Source organism: Lolium rigidum, chromosome 6 (genome assembly GCF_022539505.1).
Source record: "Lolium rigidum isolate FL_2022 chromosome 6, APGP_CSIRO_Lrig_0.1, whole genome shotgun sequence".
Lineage (NCBI taxonomy): Eukaryota > Viridiplantae > Streptophyta > Magnoliopsida > Poales > Poaceae > Lolium > Lolium rigidum.
Window position 1 is genome coordinate 298007744 of NC_061513.1, and position 21349 is coordinate 298029092.

General features: G+C 47.6%; 2 protein-coding genes and 1 pseudogene across 2 annotated transcripts; all 3 read left to right on the forward strand.

Annotated features, from left to right (window-relative positions):
- The first annotated feature begins 588 nt into the window (after window positions 1–588).
- On the forward strand, window positions 589–2400 carry LOC124664434 (endo-1,4-beta-xylanase 1-like). The gene has a single exon (XM_047201957.1). The coding sequence runs from the start codon at window positions 589–591 to the stop codon at window positions 2398–2400; it is 1812 nt and encodes a 603-aa protein (XP_047057913.1).
- A 3869-nt stretch (window positions 2401–6269) lies between these two features.
- On the forward strand, window positions 6270–11902 carry LOC124664435 (endo-1,4-beta-xylanase 1-like). Its single transcript, XM_047201958.1, has 3 exons — window positions 6270–6347; window positions 6870–7058; window positions 10283–11902. Exons 1-3 carry the CDS (start codon window positions 6270–6272, stop codon window positions 11900–11902), a joined length of 1887 nt encoding a protein of 628 aa, XP_047057914.1.
- A 110-nt stretch (window positions 11903–12012) lies between these two features.
- LOC124664437 lies at window positions 12013–14132 on the forward strand (annotated as a pseudogene).
- The last annotated feature ends 7217 nt before the right edge of the window (window positions 14133–21349 follow it).

Below are 21349 nucleotides of genomic sequence, written 5' to 3' on the forward strand. Positions count from 1 at the left end.
TATGTATCTAGATTTCTAGACACATTCCACTATGCATGCTTGCTCGTTAAACTTCGTATATATGTAGTTCACGTTGAAATATCCGATACAATCTTATAACTGGGAACCGAGGGAACATGCACATGGTGTTTTCCATGGATGAAAGCTTGGAGAAAATGTCCTTATATGTATGTCCAGTGCTGCATGTGGTGTACGCAGCTCGTGCATGCAATAGTAGTGGTGCAAATTTGAAGGTTGGTCGAAAAGTTCCACCAGTTCCGCTGTGGACGAAATGTGGGTTCCAAGTAATATTCATCATAGATTCATGCTCTGTCGTTCTGCCGCCGCGCATTGTTTTCCAGATCGATTCTCATCTTCAAAGCCAAGCAACTGGTCGAACAAGCTAAGGATATATGTCTCGTTACACTTGTCGTGCTTGCATTGCATGGCTGTCCGATCCCAACAAGAACAGGGCTAGGACTTCTCCAACCACATCTGGGCATTGCAACAATTTCTTAATTTTTCTTTCTTCCCCAAAAGCCAACGTGCACGACATGCTTCAACGATGTATGAACGTGCGTACATGTGCAGGAGGAGGTGGCACTGGCGATGAAGCTAATGGCGGACGGTGGCAACAGCACCGACGAACAAGCGGCGGCCAGCACCGTGAACGTGATAGAGGACGGCAGCAGCTCGGAGGAGGAGGACGCGGCGGCCCACGCCGTGAACCTTCTCTGGTTCGGCTGCTCGGAGGAGGCCGAGGGCGACCTGGCCGGCTGGGCGCCGGCCGGCTCGAGCAAGCTGTCCACGCACAGCGACCCGGCGCCGCCCCCGCTCTCGGCCACGGCGGAGGACGTGCCTGGCCAGTGCAAGAAGAAGCCGAGCGGCCGGTACATCCTCGCCGGGCACCGGGCCAATGAGAAGGACGGGCTCTCTCGGGAGATCACGCAGGCGCCTCAACCCAAGATCACGTACCGGGTGTCCGGGTGGGTGTCTGTACAGGGCGCCGCCTCCTGCACGGACGGCGGCCACGCCGTGCATGTGGAAGTCCGCACTGGGGATGGCTCCGCCGTCGGTGGCGGCGTGGTTCTGGCCGAGGAAGGGAAGTGGGCCGAGATCAAGGGCGCATTCCGGGTCGACGAGCATCCGCGCGGCGCCGAGGTCTACGTACACGGTCCACCGGCCGGGGTGGACATCAAGGTCATGGACCTGCGCGTGTGCGCCGTGAACAGGATCGCCAGGCTGAGGCACCTCAGGAAGAAGACGGACAAGGTGCGGAAGCGCGACGTGGTGCTCAAGTTCAAGCCGCGGTCGGAGGACGGCGCGAACGACGACGCGGCGGCGGCGGTGAGCGTGAACGGCGCGTCCATCCGGGTGGTCCAGGTGGACAACGCCGTGCCGATCGGAGCGTGCATCAGCAAGTCGGCCGTCCAGAACCCGGCCTTCGTGGACTTCTTCGCCAAGCACTTTGACTGGGCGGTGCTGGAGAACGAGCTCAAGTGGTACTACACGGAGGCGGTGCAGGGCCAGGTGAACTACGCCGACGCCGACGCGCTCATCGCCCTCTGCGACCGGCACAAGAAGCCGGTGCGTGGGCACTGCATCTTCTGGGCGGTGGAGAACTCCGTGCAGCCGTGGGTGCGCGCCCTGAACCCCGGCCAGCTCAAGGCCGCCGTGGAGTCCCGGATCAAGAGCCTCGTGTCCCGCTACAACGGCCGCTTCCCGTGCTACGAGGTGAACAACGAGATGCTCCACGGCAGCTTCTTCCGGCAGCGGCTCGGCGACGACATCGACGCGCACATGTTCCGGGAGACGGCGGCCATCGACCCAGCGCCGGCGCTGTTCGTGAACGACTACAACGTGGAGAACGCCAACGACCCCAACGCGACGCCGGAGAAGTACGTCGCGCTGATCACCGACCTGCAGAAGCGGGGCGCGTCGGTGGGCGGGATCGGGGTGCAGGGCCACGTGACGCACCCCGTTGGCGACGTGATCTGCGACGCGCTCGACAAGCTGGCGGCCACGGAGCTCCCCGTGTGGATCACGGAGCTGGACGTGTCGGCGGCGGACGAGGCGATGCGCGCCGACGACCTGGAGACGGTGCTGCGGGAGGCGTTCGCGCACCCGGCCGTGGAGGGGATCATGCTCTGGGGGTTCATGCAGGGCCACATGTGGCGCGCCAACGGCCAGCTGCTCAACGCCGACGGCTCCCTCAGCGAGGCCGGCCGGAGGTACGTCGGGCTCAGGACGGAGTGGACGTCGCACGCGCGCGGGACGGTCGACGCCAACGGCAACTTCAAGTTCAGGGGCTTCCACGGCAAGTACGTGCTCGAGCTGGCCGCCGGCGCCGGCGGCAAGGTCAGGCGCGCCTTCGACGTGCAGAAGGGGGACGCGCCGCTCGTGCTCGACATGAACCTCTGAGTCACCGACTCAACGCCGTTACACATGTCCGTGCGATACAGAATACCACTATTATTGGCTATACTATTGGGATTGGGATGATTTATGACGTAAGCTAGCTATATAGAAAATACATGGGGATATGTTTTGCCTTTAGGCATATATGATTTATTTATTCAGGGTGTGTGCAAAAGGGAAGGTATTGTACTAGTATTTGTTACATATACATGGCTTGTGGTAAATAAAGAACAGATTTATACTCTACATTGACGATTCCTTTTTGTATTTTTTTTTTTAGATCTATTCCTTTTTGTATTTAATATGTCTTACTTGTGGCTATTTCTAAGTCGAATGAGAACTAACTTCGTTCTCAGTCAGATAATGTCATCAAATCTCAGGTTCAACTCATGTTGCAACTGACAACTAGCAAGATCGAATCACGAAGCATGTGAAGTATTCCTATAGAATACAAATAAAATTGAAGATAATAAACTGCGGATCCTCATTAAGCAAGATTATCTTAAAAGTCATTAAGCAAGACATGTAGTTTCCTACATAAGTTCACTTCGGTTTAATTGTATAAATCACCTTAGCAATGATGTGTTAGTGTTTTTTTATCCTTTGTGACGATCTTATTATGTAAATTAAGTGTGTGCAAAAGGGAAGGTATTGTAGTATTTGCTATTATGTATACATCGATTGCCGTAAATAAACAACAGATTTATGGAGGTGGTGTTTTGGTTTATAGCCGTAGATGCACTCATTATAATAAAAGTGTAAAAACAACACATTTTAAAATGTTAAAATATCTACTATTTGATGTTCACATACTTCACATATACACAGATTGTGGTAAATAACCGACAGATGTACCGGTTTATTTAACAATGTGTTAGTAATTAAGTTGGTGCACAAGAAAGTCCAAACATAATTGGACAGACATTTATTTGACATGAACAATTTTTAATAAAAACCAGAAAAGGAAATAAGAAAGCATAAAAAATAAAATAAAAGGAAACAAAGAGATAAGCAACATAAAAATAACAAGTACCTTAATGGGCCCTAGCTTACCATATGATAGACATTTAGGCCAAGCCTACTATACTACATGGTGTATCATTTTCTCTACATTAGTCTGTCTTGCTTAGGTCTATTGCTATTCATATGTATACCTAAATTGTTGAGCCTTTACTGAAAATTATTAAACCGTGATTGCTGAGCTTGCTACCGAGATGACGATGCCACTTTCATCTTCTAAAGACGCCTATAAGCGCCGGTCGAGCGGTGACCTTTTAAGGAAGTGGATGTTTTTTTTATTAATCCACATACCTTGTGTGATTTTTTCTGGTTATTTCATGTTTTGTTTAATGCTTATCCAAAGTTCAGAAACACCAAATTACTTTGATTTTATTCATCATGCAGTAAACAATTTACTTTTCAGTATGTCACATACAATATATACACTATTGAGTTATGTGGATTTCTTTTGTCAACATTTGCAATATTGTCAACATAATTACTTCCTTACATTCAGCACCACACATCAGTTTTGTCACCTATACAACTTAGTTTTTTCATCTATATTTATACTAAACTATTTTTTTTATCAATATAACGTATGATTTTATAATACTACATTATTATCGATTATAGAATTCGTAGTACTTACTTAGCATTTTGAACCACACAAAAACATTGTAGAGCATTAGTTGTTATGCTCTTTATTAATATTTACATTGTATATCACTAAACAAACATGTTGTGCAAAATTCAAGATGAACAAATTGCATTATTTTGTCAGCGACACTGCCCCTTAAAAATATTGAACAAAATCACTTTGAGCACGAAAAAGTAAAAAAATTACACACGGCATTGAAATAATTCTTAACAATTGGATGGATTGTTTAGTATGCATGTCTGCATGTTGTTGTATTATCTATTTTAATATTACTAGATATATTGGGTTATAATTTTATAAATCATATAACCTAACAAATATCTTACTGAAGGTGTGGGTGTGCAGTGTAGGATCACGTAAGAAATTATATAGAAGCTTCTTGAGTATAAATTGAACGGTTAGTATGACTATGGCGGTGAAGCTAGCTAATTGGGCGCTCAAACTATGATTCTAGTGTTGGAATTCGTAGCATAGAAAACAAAAATATTTCTACCGCAAGAACGATAACATGCCAAGATCTAATCTAGTAGATGGTAGGAATAAGGTGAAGATCAACATTACCCTCGAAGATCGCTAAGAGTTAACGAGATAAATCTCGTGGTTTATGTAGTCGATCACTTGCCGCTTTCAAAAGCGTGTAGAAGATCTTGACGGTGCCACAATCGGGCAACACCTTCGCACTCGGTCAAACATACGGTGTTGATGACGACGTCCTTCTCCCCGTTCCAGCGGGCAGCGAATGTAGTAGATCCTCCTCGGAATCCCGCCAGCACGACGGCGTGGTGACGGTGGTGGTGGAGATATCCGGCAAGGTTTCGCCGTAAGCGGTGCGGGAGAGAGAGAGACAGAGAGAGATGAGGGAGTAGCTAGGGTTTGGGAGAGGGGGAACTTGGGGCGCCGACCTTGGGTGCCCTTAGTGGTGCGGCTGGCTTGGTGCGGCCGGCCCCCTCCCCTCTCCTCCTCTGTATATAGGTGGAACCCCTAGGGTTGCCCCAAAACCACTTTGGAGTCCAACTCCCAAACTTACCAAAATTGGAAAACCTAGAGGAAGTGGGATTCCTCCCTTTCCTTCTTCTTTGGCCGACCAAGATGGTGGAGTCCACCATGGACTCCACCTTCCCACTTGGTGGGTCGACTAGGGCTGGTGGAGTTCCTCCGGGACTCCACCTGCCATAGTGAATTGTTCCGGATGATTCTAGAATCTTTCGGAACCTTCCATAAATTCACCGTACCATTTCCAAACTTGGAATGTGACTTCCTATATATGAATCTTATGCTCCGGACCATTTCGGAACTTCTCGTGATGTCCTGGATCCCATCCGAGACTCCTAACAATATTCGAACTCCATTCCATATTCCATATCTACTTAAAACGACATCGAACCTTAAGTGTGTCACCATACTGTTCGTGAACTATGCAGACATGATCAAGGCTCTACTCCGATCAATAACTAATAGCGGGACATGGAGATCCATAATAGCTCCTAGATATTCAACGATGACTTCGTGATCGAAAGAACCATTTACATACGATACTGATTCCCTTTGTCGCGCGATATTTTAGTTATTCGAAGTTTGATCGTCGGTATCTCTATACCTAGTTCAACCTCCTTACCGATAAGTACTCTTTACTCGTACCGTGATATGATATCCCTTGTGAGCCAGTCACATGCCTCCAAGCTAGTTGGATGTCATTCCACCGAGAGGGCCCAGAGTATATATATCCGTCATTTGGATAGACAAATCCCACTATTGATCCACGTGCTTCAACCTATACTTTCTGAACATTTAATGCCACCTTTATAAAACACATTTACGAAGTAGTGTTTGGTGTCATCAAAGCATCCATATGGTGTAGGTGATTAACATGATCTCATGGTCGAAGGATTATGTTACTATGTATCTGAAAGCTTGAAGCACAACGCACTTAATGACTTGATCATATGCTACGCTTACTATGGGTGTATGTCCATCACATCATTCACCTAATGATATGATCGTATTATTAATAACATCCAATGTTCATGATCTTTGTCGGGATCCCATTAACGAGTATGCGGGATGAGGCCGTGGAGAAAAGCGTCATCATAAGAGCCCGCCATCTTTGGGGGAAGCCGAGGCGTTGCATAAGATCTATAATATAATCCCATCGCACCGTGTCGAAAGCCTTGGCGATGTCCAGCTTAATGAAGAGGGCCGGAATTTTCCTGCGATGCAGCTGGCGGGCGGTATTCCTGACATACATGAACTTGTCGTGGATAGTTCTGGACTTGATGAAGGCACTCTGGCTGTGAGACACAATCTCGTTCATTCTAGGGCTGAGACGACGTGTCATGGCTTTAGCTATGATCTTCGGGATCACATGTATGAGACTAATGGGTCTGAAATCGGTGATGGATTCCGCTCCGTCTTTTTTAGGAAAGAGCACGATGTTAGCGTTGTTGAGAATATGGAAGTTGGTCGCCGAAAGCTCCGAGAAAGCATTTATGGTATTCATTAGGTCGTCCTTGATAATGTCCTAGCACGAACGAAACAAGGCTATAGAGAAGCCGCCAGGGCCCGGAGCTTTGTCCATAGGCATATCCTCCACAGCTTCCTTTATCTCCGCCTCGGTGAAGGCGGGATCCAGATTTTCCAGAAGGTGAGCGGTAGGGTTCAGAGCTTCCCAATTAAAGTCCGACGGACGAGGAGGAGGCCGCCCGAGAGTTTGGGAAAAGTGATCGAAAATCAAATTGCCCTTATCTTCATGCGTCAGGGCCCAGCCCGAGTTATGCCTGAGCCTCAGGATGTATGAACGTGCGTACATGTGCAGGAGGAGGTGGCACTGGTGATGAAGCTAATGGCGGACGGTGGCAACATCACCGACGAACAGGCGGCGGCCAGCACCGTGAATGTGATAGAGGACGGCATCAGCTCGGAGGAGGAGGACGCGGCGGCCCACGCCGTGAACCTTCTCTGGTTCGGCTGCTCGGAGGAGGCCGAGGGCGACCTGGCCGGCTGGGTGATACGTCTCCGACGTATCGATAATTTCTTATGTTCCATGCCACATTATTGATGATATCTACATGTTTTATACACATTATATGTCGTATTTATGCATTTTCCGGCACTAACCTATTAACGAGATGCCGAAGAGCCGCTTGCTCGTTTTTCGTTGTTTTTGGTTTCAGAAATCCTACAAAGGAAATATTCTCCGAATTGGACGAAATCAACGCCCGTGGTCCTATTTTGCCACGAAGCTTCCGAAGACCGAAGAGAAGACGAAGTGGGGCCACGGGGCGCCGCCACACTAGGGCGGCGCGGCCCGAGAGGGGCCCGTGCGGCCCCGCTGTGTGGGGCCCCCGTGACCCCTCCGACTCCGCCCTTCCGCCTACTTAAGGTCTTCGTCGCGAAACCCCCAGCACCGAGAGCCACGATACGGAAAACCCATCGAGACGCTGCCGCCGCCAATCCCATCTCGGGGGATTCAGAGATCACCTCCGGCACCCTCGCCGGAGAGGGGAATCATCTCCCGGAGGACTCTTCACCGCCATGGTCGCCTCCGGAGTGATGAGTGAGTAGTTCACCCCCGGACTATGGGTCCATAGCAGTAGCTAGATGGTCGTCTTCTCCTCATGTGCTTCATTGTCGGATCTTGTGAGCTGCCTAACATGATCAAGATCATCTATCCGTAATTCTATATGTTGTGTTTGTCGGGATCCGATGGATAGAGAATACTATGTTATGTTGATTATCAATCTATTACCTATGTGTTTTTTATGATCTTGCATGCTCTCCGTTATTAGTAGAGGCTCGGCCAAGTTTTTACTCTTAACTCCAAGAGGGAGTATTTATGCTCGATAGTGGGTTCATGCCTCCATTAAATCTGGGACAAGTGATGTAAAGTTCTAAGGTTGTGGATGTGCTGTTGCCACTAGGGATAAAACATTGATGCTATGTCCGAGGATGTAGTTATTGATTACATTACGCACCATACTTAATGCAATTGTCTGTTGTTTTGCAACTTAATACTGGAAGGGGTTCGGATGATAACCTGAAGGTGGACTTTTTAGGCATAGATGCATGCTGTATAGCGGTCTATGTACTTTGTCGTAATGCCCAATTAAATCTCACAATACTCATCATATCATGTTGATACGTCTCCGACGTATCGATAATTTCTTATGTTCTATGCCATATTATTGATGATACCTACATGTTTTATGCACACTTTATGTCATATTCGTGCATTTTCTGGAACTAATCTATTAACAAGATGCCGAAGTGCCGCTCTCGTTTTCTCGCTGTTTTTGGTTTCAGAAATCCTAGTAACGAAATATTCTCGGAATTGGACGAAACGAAGACCCAGTGGGCCTATTTTTCCACGGAGCTTCCGGAAGACCGAAGAACATACGAAGTGGGGCCACGAGGTGGCGACACCACAAGGCGGCGCGGCCAAGGGGGCCCGCGCCGCCCTATGGTGTGGCCCCCTCGTCGTGCCCCCGACTCGCCCTTCCGCCTACTTAAAGCCTCCGTCGCGAAACCCCCGATGCGAAAAAACCACGATACGGAAAACCTTACCGAGACGCCGCCGCCGCCGATCCCATCTCGGGGGATTCCGGAGATCTCCTCCGGCACCCTCGCCGGAGAGGGGATTCATCTCCCGGAGGACTCTACACCGCCATGGTCGCCTCCGGAGTGATGAGTGAGTAGTTCACCCCCGGACTATGGGTCCATAGCAGTAGCTAGATGGTTGTCTTCTCCTCATTGTGCTTCATTGTTGGATCTTGTGAGCTGCCTAACATGATCAAGATCATCTATCCGTAATACTCTATGTTGTGTTTGTCGGGATCCGATGGATAGAGAATACCATGTCATGTTAATTATCAAGTTATTGCATATGTGTTGTTTATGATCTTGCATGCTCTCCGTTACTAGTAGAGGCTCGGCCAAGTTTTTACTCTTAACTCCAAGAGGGAGTATTTATGCTCGATAGTGGGTTCATGCCCGCATTGACACCTGGGACAGATGACGGAAAGTTCTAAGGTTGTGTTGTGCTCGTTGCCACTAGGGATAAAACATTGGCGCTATGTCCGAGGATGTAGTTGTTGATTACATTACGCACCATACTTAATGCAATTGTCTGTTGTTAGCAACTTAATACTGGAGGGGGTTCGGATGATAACCTGAAGGTGGACTTTTTAGACATAGATGCAGTTGGATGGCGGTCTATGTACTTTGTCGTAATGCCCAATTAAATCTCACTATACTTATCATGTCATGTATGTGCATTGTTATGCCCTCTCTATTTGTCAATTGCCCGACCGTAATTTGTTCACCCAACATGCTTTTATCTTATGGGAGAGACACCTCTAGTGAACTGTGGACCCCGGTCCATTCTTTTAATACTGAAATACAAATCTGCTGCAATACTTGTTTTTACTATTTTCTCTCGCAAACAATCATCTTCCACACAATACGGTTAATCCTTTGTTACAGACAAGCCGGTGAGATTGACAACCTCACTGTTTCGTTGGGGCAAAGTACTTTGGTTGTGTTGTGCAGGTTCCACGTTGGCGCCGGAATCTCCGGTGTTGCGCCGCACTACATCCCGCCGCCATCAACCTTCAACGTGCTTCTTGGCTCCTCCTGGTTCGATAAACCTTGGTTTCTTTCTGAGGGAAAACTTGCTGCTGTGCGCATCATACCTTCCTCTTGGGGTTTCCCAACGAACGTGTGAAATACACGCCATCACATGTATGTGCATTGTCATGCTCTCTTTATTTGTCAATTGCCCGACTGTAATTTGTTCACCCAACATGCTATTTATCTTATGGGAGAGACACCTCTAGTGAACTGTGGACCCCGGTCCATTCTTTACATCAGAAATACAAATCTGCTCCTATTGTTCTTTACTGTTCTTTGCAAACAATCATCATCCACACTATACATCTAATCCTTTGTTACAGCAAGCCGGTGAGATTGACAACCTCACTGTTTCGTTGGGGCAAAGTACTTTGGTTGTGTTGTGCAGGTTCCACGTTGACGCCGGAATCCCTGGTGTTGCGCCGCACTACATCTCGCCGCCATCAACCTTCAACGTGCTTCTTGGCTCCTCCTGGTTTGATAAACCTTGGTTTCTTTCTGAGGGAAAAATTTCCGCCGTACGCATCACACCTTCCTCTTGGGGTTCCCAACGGACGCGTGTTGTACGCGTATCACTGGGCGCCGGCCGGCTCGAGCAAGCTGTCCACGCACATCGACCCGGCGCCGCCCCCGCTCTCGGCCACGGCGGAGGACGTGCCTGGCCAGTGCAAGAAGAAGCCGAGCGGCCGGTACATCCTCGCCGGGCACCGGGCCGATGAGAAGGACGGGCTCTCCCGAGAGATCACGCAGGCGCCTAAACCCAAGATCACGTACCGGGTGTCTGGGTGGGTGTCTGTACAGGGCGCCGCCTCCTGCACGGACGGTGGCCACGCCGTGCATGTGGAAGTCCGCACTGGGGATGGCTCCGCCATCGGTAGCGGTGTGGTTCTGGCCGAGGAAGGGAAGTGGGCCGAGATCAAGGGCGCATTCCGGGTTGACGAGCATCCGCGCGGCGCCGAGGTCTACGTGCACGGTCCACCGGCGGGGGTGGACATCAAGGTCATGGACCTGCGCGTGTGCGCCGTGAACAGGATCGCCAGGCTGAGGCACCTCAGGAAGAAGACGGACAAGGTGCGGAAGCGCGACGTGGTGCTCAAGTTCAAGCAGCGGTCGGAGGACGGCGCGAACGACGACGACGCGGCGGCGGTGAGAGTGAACGGCGCGTCCATCCGGGTGGTCCAGGTGGACAACGCCGTGCCGATCGGAGCGTGCATCAGCAAGTCGGCTGTCCAGAACCCGGCCTTCGTGGACTTCTTCGCCAACCACTTCGACTGGGCGGTGCTGGAGAACGAGCTCAAGTGGTACTACACGGAGGCGGTGCAGGGCCAGGTGAACTACGCCGACGCCGACGCGCTCATCGCCCTCTGCGACCGGCACAAGAAGCCGGTGCGTGGGCACCGCATCTTCCGGGCGGTGGAGAACTCCGTGCAGCCGTGGGTGCGCGCCTCGAACCCCGGCCAGCTCAAGGCCGCCGTGGAGTCCCGGATCAAGAGCCTCGTGTCCCGCTACAGCGGCCGCTTCCCGTGCTACGAGGTGAACAACGAGATGCTCCACGGCAGCTTCTTCCGACAGCGGCTCGGCGACGACATCGACGCGCACATGTTCCGGGAGACGGCGGCCATCGACCCGGCGCCGGCGCTGTTCGTGAACGACTACAACGTGGAGAACGCCAACGACCCCAACGCGACGCCGGAGAAGTATGTCGCGCTGATCACCGACCTGCAGAAGCGGGGCGCGTCGGTGGGCGGGATCGGGGTGCAGGGCCACGTGACGCACCCCGTCGGCGACGTCATCTGCGACGCGCTCGACAAGCTGGCGGCCACGGAGCTCCCCGTGTGGATCACGGAGCTGGACGTGTCGGCGGCGGACGAGGCGATGCGCGCCGACGACCTGGAGACGGTGCTGCGGGAGGCGTTCGCGCACCCGGCCGTGGAGGGGATCATGCTCTGGGGGTTCATGCAGGGCCACATGTGGCGCGCCAACGGCCAGCTGCTCAACGCCGACGGCTCCCTCAGCGAGGCCGGCCACAGGTCCGTCGGGCTCAGGACGGAGTGGACGTCGCACGCCCGCGGGACGGTGGACGCCAACGGCAACTTCAAGTTCAGGGGCTTCCACGGCAAGTACGTGCTGGAACTGGCCGCCGGCGCCGGCGGGAAGGTCCGGCGCGCCTTCGACGTGCATAAGGGTGATGCCCCTCTCGTGCTCGACATGAACCTCTGAGCAGTGACCGACTCAACGCACTACCACGTGTACGTGCGTGCGATACAGAATACCACTATTATTGGCTACTACTGGGATTGGGATTGGGATGATTTATGACCTAGCAATAGATGGGGTTATGTTTTGCCATTAGGCATATGATTTATTTATTCAGAGTGTGTGCAAAAGGGAAGGTATTGTACGTCGTATATGTTATGTATACATGGATTGTGGTAAATAAAGAACAGATTTATACTATACATGGCCGATTCCTTTTTTTATTTAATATGTTTTAGTAGGTCTAAAGCTTTCTTGCTCCCATAGTGGGTGTGGAATCATAATGTAATCATATTGTGGATATAATGTGGAGTCATAATTATCTAAGTTGTTTTTTTCTTGACCATATGCCAAAGCATGCGTCATTATACATTAAAAGAAAACTGTCGAGAAAACGGGGGCAAACAGGAGGTAGCAGAGCTATAAGAGTAAAGGAAAAGAAAGAGAAAAACACAACTATATAGGACTATACAGGACTAACTCAGGTAGCAGAGCTACAAGAGTAATTATCTAAGTTGTTACTACTGTAGCAACCTCTTCTTATCATGTTTATTACATTGTTGTGCCAAGTAAAATCTCTAATATAAAGTTGATACTAGATTTGGATTTCTGCGCATAAACAGATTTTTAGCTGTCACGAATTTGAGTAGATCTCTCTGTGGGAGACTCTAAAAATTATGCAAAATTTCATGCGTGTTCCTCAGATATGTACACAACTTTCATTAGTTTTGAGTTTTCTGATTTGAGCAACGGAAGTACCTCTAAAAAATTCGTGTTTACTGGCTGTTCTGTTTTGACAGATTATATCTCTGTTTTTTGCATTGTCTCTTGTGGATTTTAAGTAAGGCTTTCTAGACGTGGAGATCTGTAGCTAATGTTTTATTGAGTTCTTGCAATGTGTCACTACAGGACTAAAGTGGGTTAAAGTTTTTTTTGAGTAATAACCCCTCTAATGAAGTTTATGAGAAGTTTGGTGTGACAAAAGTTTTCAAGGGTCAAGAGAGAAGGGTGATATAATGTGATCAAGAAGAGTGAAGAGCCTAAGCTTGGGGATGCCCCCGTGATTCATCCCTGCTTATTTCAAGAAGACTCAAGCATCTAAGCTTATTTCACGACGCGACGGCGGTGAGTGTGAACGGCGCGTCCATCAGGGTGGTCCAGGTGGACAATGCCGTGCCGATCGGCGCGTGCATCAGAAAGTCGGCCGTCCAGAACCCGGCCTTCGTGGACTTCTTCACCAAGCACTTCGACTGGGCGGTGTTGGAGAACGAGCTCAAGTGGTACTACACGGAGGCGGTGCAGGGCCAGGTGAGCTACGCCGACGCCGACGAGCTCATCGCCCTCTGCGACCGGCACAAGAAGCCGGTGCGCGGGCACTGCATCTTCTGGGCGGTGGAGAACTCGGTGCAGCCGTGGGTGCGCGCCCTGAACCCCGGCCAGCTCAAGGCCGCCGTGGAGTCCCGGATCAAGAGCCTCGTGTCCCGCTACAACGGCCGCTTCCCCTGCTAAGGTCAACAACGAGATGCTCCACGGGAGCTTCTTCCGGCAGCGACTCGGCGACGACATCGACGCGCACATGTTCCGGGAGACAGCGGCGATCGACCCGGCGCCGGCGCTGTTCGTGAACGACTACAACGTGGAGAACGCCAACGACCCCAACGCGACGCCGGAGAAGTACATCGCACTGGTCACCGACCTGCAGAAGCGGGGCACGTCGGTGGGCAGGATTGGGGTGCAGGGCCACGTGACGCACCCCGTCGGCGACGTGATCTGCGACGCGCTCGACAAGCTGGCCGCCACGGAGCTCCCCGTGTGGATCACGGAGCTGGACGTGTCGGCAGCGGACGAGGCGATGCGCGCCGACGACCTGGAGACGGTGCTGCGGGAGGCGTTCGCGCACCCGGCCGTGGAGGGGATCATGCTCTGGGGGTTCATGCAGGGCCACATGTGGCGCGCCAACGGCCAGCTGCTCAACGCCGACGGCTTCCTCAGCGAGGCCGGCCGGAGATACGTCGGGCTCAGGACGGAGTGGACGTCGCACGCGCGCGGGACGGTAGACGCCAACGGCAACTTCAAGTTCAGGGGCTTCCACGGCAAGTACGTGCTCGAACTGGCCGGCGCCGGCGGGAAGGTCAGGCGCGCCTTCGACGTGCAGAAGGGGGACGCGCCACTCGTGCTCGACATGAACGTCTGAGTCACCGACTCAACGCCGTTACACATGTCCGTGCGATACAGAATACCACTATTATTGGCTACTACTGGGATTGGGATTGGGATGATTTATGACCTAAGCTAGCTATAGAAGAGATGGGGTTATGTTTTGCCATTAGGCATATGATTTATTTATTCAGAGTGTGTGCAAAAGGGAAGGTATTGTACGTACTATATGTTAGGTATCATGGATTGTGGTAAATAAAGAACAGATTTATACTGTACATGGCCCATTCCTTTTAAACTAATATATGTCTTTTTTTTGCCACTGCTGATTTACGTTTCCTCTTCCCCTATCAACCCCATGATGACGCATACGATTCCACTCCCCACCATTTCCGCTATAATCGGGAACTGATGTACGTCCCGTATACGTTTGTATTTGTATGATCATGTCTATATAAAGTGGAGACCGTGCGGGGCTGACAACCCATGCACAAACCCTAAACCCTCTTTTCAATCTTGGTATCAGAGCCGCAGCCGCCGTGAGCCTCCTCCGCTGCGGCTGCAAGATCCGATCGTCGCCGCCGCGAGTTCTCTCCGCTGCCGCCGCGATGACGTCCTCCCTCCAGCTTCCCACTGCTGTCGGGGCCATGGCCTCGTCTTCGTCCGCCTCTGTTCCCGCGGGAATTGCTCCTACGACCGCGGTTCGGTTGGAGGCCGGGAACTTCAACCTCTAGAAGGGCATCCTCCTTCCCAATCTGGCTGGCGACGTTTCACTCGCCTGTCCTGGGTGCTGTTGGTGGTGCTTCTCGTAGGCAAGCATGACCATTGGATTTTAGAGAGGATTGATTGCCAAAGAAATTTGCAAGAGGAGGATTTTTAGGGACTCGTCTCCTAGCACATGCACGCAAGGTGGGAAACTTAGCCCCAGTTTAGGCAACGCCGAGAAACTGAACCGAACCAAATTACGAAGCAATAAATTAGTTATCTGGATTAACACGAACATTACTGATCACCCTAATTAGGAGGATTCCATGCGTTTTCACGGATGAGGCCACCGTTGTCCAAGTCATCGATCCATGGCACTTTTCATCCGGACGGTCCATCACAACAGACCCATCTCTCCATCTTGACCGTTCCAGCATTTTCTCCCCCAAAACAAATTTTGTTGGAGAGGCCAAATCTCCCGCCCTTTCTTCCTCCAACCTTTGCCTCCATCTATATGTACAAGGAGAGGTACAGTCTACGCGTGCAGACACTACATAACCAACCATGTACACAAGCCTAACAAATTGGAGCTATGAGGAACCGGAATCTTAGGTAAACACGTCGAGTGCAAGACCAAGCACACCGCTCTCGTTGTACAGTCCTCGTTATCCCCAAACAAGACAAACCATGGTCAGGTCCACAACAAAGCAAACACTGAGATTTATACAAGACTCCAAATAAGAGCCGCTGATAAACACACATGCATCCTTCATTCGCTCATTCATTTGTTATGCAGTAAGCAAAAACACTTGAACATAAGAAGCATGTCAATATGTATCTACTACTTGAAACCAAAACAGAGGTTACTGTCCTCCTTGTTATCCTAAAGAAAAACAATGCTCATCTCTAGAGCAAATTTGGCAAAAGTAAATTTCAAAGGAGACCCACAACGACTACAAAATATCAACGAAAATTTCAGCAGCACTAGTAACCAGGTTCATCGCCAACACAGCACCAACATCGACCAACCAATTAAACAGTCGATCAGCAACAAATTTCTAAGTGTAGATCGATAAGAAAAGTTCATACATTAATAAAATGTATAGATACATATTTTATAATCATAACATATGCCAAGTCTTGTATCCAATATATATTTATCGATCTATATATATGTATAGGTACTTTTTCAGTTAGTTATTGATTATAATATTTCTATTTGTATTTTTAGCTTTATCAAACGTATACAATATTAATATATGAGTATCAACATAAGGAAGTAAGCCTAACTCAAATGATTGGGGTATTGGATGTACAAATCTAATAACCAAATTAAAATACTCACGCATATGAATCAAGGTTTCTATTTATACTTCAGAACCATTTTTTCTTGGTACTCATGCAATTTCTTGTGAGAACTAGGCTTGGTGTTTAACCAAATTAAAGATCACTAGTCATTAACCCGTGCTCCTGCACGGTCTAGCTAAGATTATAAGTTTTTGCTATATGTATTAGAATATCTCAACTCTAGTTTAGGTATCACTATGGTGATCATAATATAAACCCATGCCATAATTGAGACTCAAACCAATTGCCCTTAGGTAAACTAGTCGTCAACCCGTGGCCCGCACGGGCTAGTTAATTTTTATATTTTGTTATTACGTGTTATGTGTTTCAAATTAGTATTAGTTTTAATTTTTAGATAGATCTGAATTCGGATAAATATGTGATATTGTTTTTGGGATACTGGGAGGAATATACATTTAGTTCATATGACTTAGGTGACTTTTAAACATTAGTATTCATATAAATAGTGTCTTTTATTCAGTATAGCTTGTGTAAATAGATGGACACGTGAGTATACATTCGAGTCCATGTAATTTTTTTATTTAGAGAAAACTTCGCAGTAGCATTTTGTATTGTACATTAAATATTAATAGAATTAAGAAATTTCCATGTAGCATGGATGCACTTGTATGTGCTGGTAGTATTGTCCATTCAGTCGTTTATACATATCCCTAGTGTAGGATACACGCACACCGACACCTGGGCCTTGTATACATATTCCTTTGCTTATGTATAGTTTTTTTTATTTTTATATAACAATCAGCTTCTCCATTAGTACCCGTTCCTGTCAACTATGAGCTATCCCCAAAATCGGTGCTAGATCTGGATGTACAGGGGTCGGAAAGGAGATTGAGGAGGAGCAGGTGTGGAGGCTTGCTTGTTTCATATTCTCTGCTGTATTTTGCTGTTCCCCGGCGTTGAGTGTAGCGGCGGCTCCGCACCAGGAACTTGACCTCCTGCTTTTGCGGCCACCGCTATTTCTGATCTCGTCCAGCTTCGTCCCTTCGTTGCACAACGACTTCTGGCGTCAGCTCTACTCCAACCACGATTCAGAGATGGAGGACCACGATCCTGGTGCGGATGTGGCTGCGGCTCTCGTTGAGCTCACAAAGATTGGCGAAGCCGCTGTGCAGGCTGCCCAGCATGATGTTGAGGTTGCCGATTGAGCTATTGCCATCGTAGACAATCATGGCGCCGACCTGGATGAAGATGTCGCGCACGGTGATTCTCAGGTTCTTGCTCACTCTCACCAACTTGGATGTCAACACTTAACTGCATGCAAATTCAGATCAAAATACCCTAGTATCAGTGCTACTTATTTTTTATGTCTTGAATTATCAAATAAAATTTCTTGTAAACTGCTCAAATTCTAAGTCTTCTCCATATAGAAGTGGTTTTGAGACTTACAGAAGATAAGGCCTTCAGCTGGCATCGAATATTCTCAGCGTGTTTGTTCCTCTGCTATACAACGACCCTGTTAGATGTCAGTTTTATCTTTATTCCATATATACTTAGTTAAAAATCGAAGATACGTACGTATTGTTTAAATCCTTTTGGTCGCATCCCCGACGCCGCGCAGCGCTCCAACAATGCCGTCGTGTTCCTATTGGCCATCAATTCCCTAGCGCTCGTGGGCTCCGGTGCGGACTCCAGATGATACGGATGACGTGGCGGCCGTATTTTGTCGATCGTATCCAGAGTGGATTCGAACGCTCAAAGGAAACAAATGAAATGAAGTTTATAATGTTGCTGCTTCAAACGGAAAACATATCAATGTACATACCTGAGTTTTACACCAGCTATATATAATTATATACACTATGAGATGAAGTTTGTAAGGCCCTGTTATTTTTTGAGCTTCTATGAACCACTTTCCTAGCTGTGATCAGTGTTCGTACCTGAGTTCTACACCAAATGTATATGATTATATACACTTAAATAGTCACCCAATGAAGAAACGCCAAACTGAAATTAAGCAAGAAACTTCAGTTCTTATTTGAATATATTTAGCAACATTAGCAATGAAAGTACGTCAGTACCATTTTGCTAGAGCACTCCTCTAAAGCAGATGAAGGAATTTGAGTAGCGGAAAATTGTTATGTATAGATTAAAGAAAGAAAGCAGTGTAAAAGATGCTGACCTTTTCAGAATATTGCGTTGCTCTTTTCAGATTCGTCAATAGCCATGTAGGTAGCAGTGTGCCAATCTATACCGGGGAGAAGATATTACCTGAGTGTCAACCATATAAATGCATGGCATGGACGATACATATACATAGAGTAAAATAGAAATATTGTAAGCTCTGTTTCAAGTAAAGAAGCTGAGATTAGAACTGGAAGTCCATGTGCAATAGACCGGTATTTAAATGTAGCCACATAGGTCTGCAAATATATATGATTATTACATTAAAATCCATACTAAATTCCTTTGTAAGAACCGTACATTTAATGAAATAAAAACCATAATAATTTCGTTCCTAAGGACCGTACATAGAGTAGTGTATATATATATTCTAAGTTATCTTGAACTAAAGTATCTCTTTGTACACAATATTTTTCGCCATATTATTTTGTTGAGATTCTTCATCTGAGATGAGAACCTTAAGTCCATCTCTACTTGTGACTGGAGACACTGCTACATAGAGTTGGCCATGTGTGAACACTTGCTTTGGCAAATATAGTCCAACATGTTTTAATGACTGTCCCTGGCTCTTATTTATCGTCATTGCAAAACAAACTGATATTGGATACTGCCTTCTCTTCAGTACAAATGGCCATTTTGATTCATTTGGTGACATAATTATTCGTGGAATGTAGACCTTATTTCCAATGTTCGTCCCTGTTATTATTTGAGCTTCTATGAACCACTTTCCTAGCTGTGTTATAGTTAGTCCGGTGCCATTGCATAATCCCTCACTTTGATTGATATTTCGCAAGAGCATTATTGGTAGGCCGACTTTCAGCCGTAATATGTGGTCTGGTGTTCCAGGGAATTTCAAACTATTCAAGAACTCGATGCATACATCTGATCTCCATCTTCTCGTATTGGACATTGCTTTGCACACCGTATCCGAGCTTCGGTATGTTACCTCTTCTCCATCAATTCTACTCATGATGTAATTATTTACCTCATTTACCATCTCGTTTCTTGGGCATAATATTGCTCTTTCTTCAAGGTATTTTCGATCCGTGTAGTTAGTCCATAGGTCAGGATATGTGCTTGTTGATGATTGTTTCCAACTGGTTCCCTCCTTTCTGCAGGAGTATATTTTTAGGTATATGTACCCATGCCTCGTCTTCCTCATTTCCTATTAACCCATCGCCTATGTTCAGAATCCAGTCCGCAAAATCTGCAGTCCTCTCTTGTTCCTTTGGAGTATCTATTAGTGCTGTAACGCGCATGTTCCTAGTGAGCTTGTATTCCTCAAAGTGCCTCCACAAGTAGGAGCGTTTTAAACATGCATCAACAATATGAGACCTTCGCCCTTTGGGTATTACTTGGAAGGATTTGTCCGAAGTCACCCCCCATCACTACTCGTCATTCCTCCAAATGGTCTATCTCTCGCTATTCTCATTTGTAAACCTTAGGATGTCTCTCAAACTCCGGTCAAGTGCTTCAAAGCAATGTTTATTTGCCATAGGTGCTTCGTCCCATATTATTAATGATGTTTTCTTTAGTAGATCTGCAAGATCGGATCCTTGCTTGATGTCACATGTTGACTCGTCGGTGATGTTGAGCGGGATGTGAAATCTTGAATGTGCTCGTTCTCCCCCGGTATAAGAAGCGCTGCTATTGCACCTGGATGCTACTGCTAAGACTATTTTTCCTTCTGATCGGAGGGATGTTGTGATTGCCTTCCACAGAAATGTTTTCCCTGTCCCACCATATCCATTTACAAATATCAATTTCCCAAGTTTGTTACTGACCGACTGTACTATTGCATCATAAGCTTTTTCTTGTGGTGCGGATGTGGCTGCGGCTCTCGTTGAGCTCACAAAGATTGGCGAAGCCGCTGTGCAGGCTGCCCAGCATGATGTTGAGGTTGCCGATTGAGGTATTGCCATCGTAGACAATCATGGCGCCGACCTGGATGAAGATGTCGCGCACGGTGATTCTCAGGTTCTTGCTCACTCTCACCAACTTGGATGTCAACACTTAACCGCATGCAAATTCAGATCAAAATACCCTAGTATCGGTGCTACTTATTTTTTATGTCTTGAATTATCAAATAAAATTTCTTGTAAACTGCTCAAATTCTAAGTCTTCTCCATATAGAAGTGGTTTTGAGACTTACGGAAGATAAGGCCTTCAGCCGGCATCGAATATTCTCGGCGTGTTTGTTCCTCTCGCTATACAACGACCCCTGTTAGATGTCAGTTTTATCTTTATTCCATATATACTTAGTTAAAAATCGAAGATACGTACGTATTGTTTAAATCCTTTTGGTCGCATCCCCGACGCCGCGCAGCGCTCCAACAATGCCGTCGTGTTCCTATTGGCCATCAATTCCCTAGCGCTCGTGGGCTCCGGTGCGGACTCCGGATGATACGGATGACGTGGCGGCCGTATTTTGTCGATCGTATCCGAGTGGATTCGAACGCTCAAAGGAAACAAATGAAATGAAGTTTATAATGTTGCTGCTTCAAACGGAAAACATATCAATGTACATACCTGAGTTTTACACCAGCTATATATAACTATATACACTATGAGATGAAGTTTGTAAGGCCCTCGTTATTTTTTGAGCTTCTATGAACCACTTTCCTAGCTGTGATCGGTGTTCGTACCTGAGTTCTACACCAAATGTATATGATTATATACACTTAAATAGTCACCCAATGAAGAAACGCCAAACTGAAATTAAGCAAGAAACTTCAGTTCTTATTTGAATATATTTAGCAACATTAGCAATGAAAGTACGTCAGTACCATTTTGCTAGAGCACTCCTCTAAAGCAGATGAAGGAATTTGAGTAGCGGAAAATTGTTATGTATAGATTAAAGAAAGAAAGCAGTGTAAAAGATGCTGACCTTTTCAGAATATTGCGTTGCTCTTTTCAGATTCGTCAATAGCCATGTAGGTAGCAGTGTGCCAATCTATACCGGGGAGAAGATATTACCCGAGTGTCAACCATATAAATGCATGGCATGGACGATACATATACATAGAGTAAAATAGAAATATTGTAAGCTCTGTTTCAGTA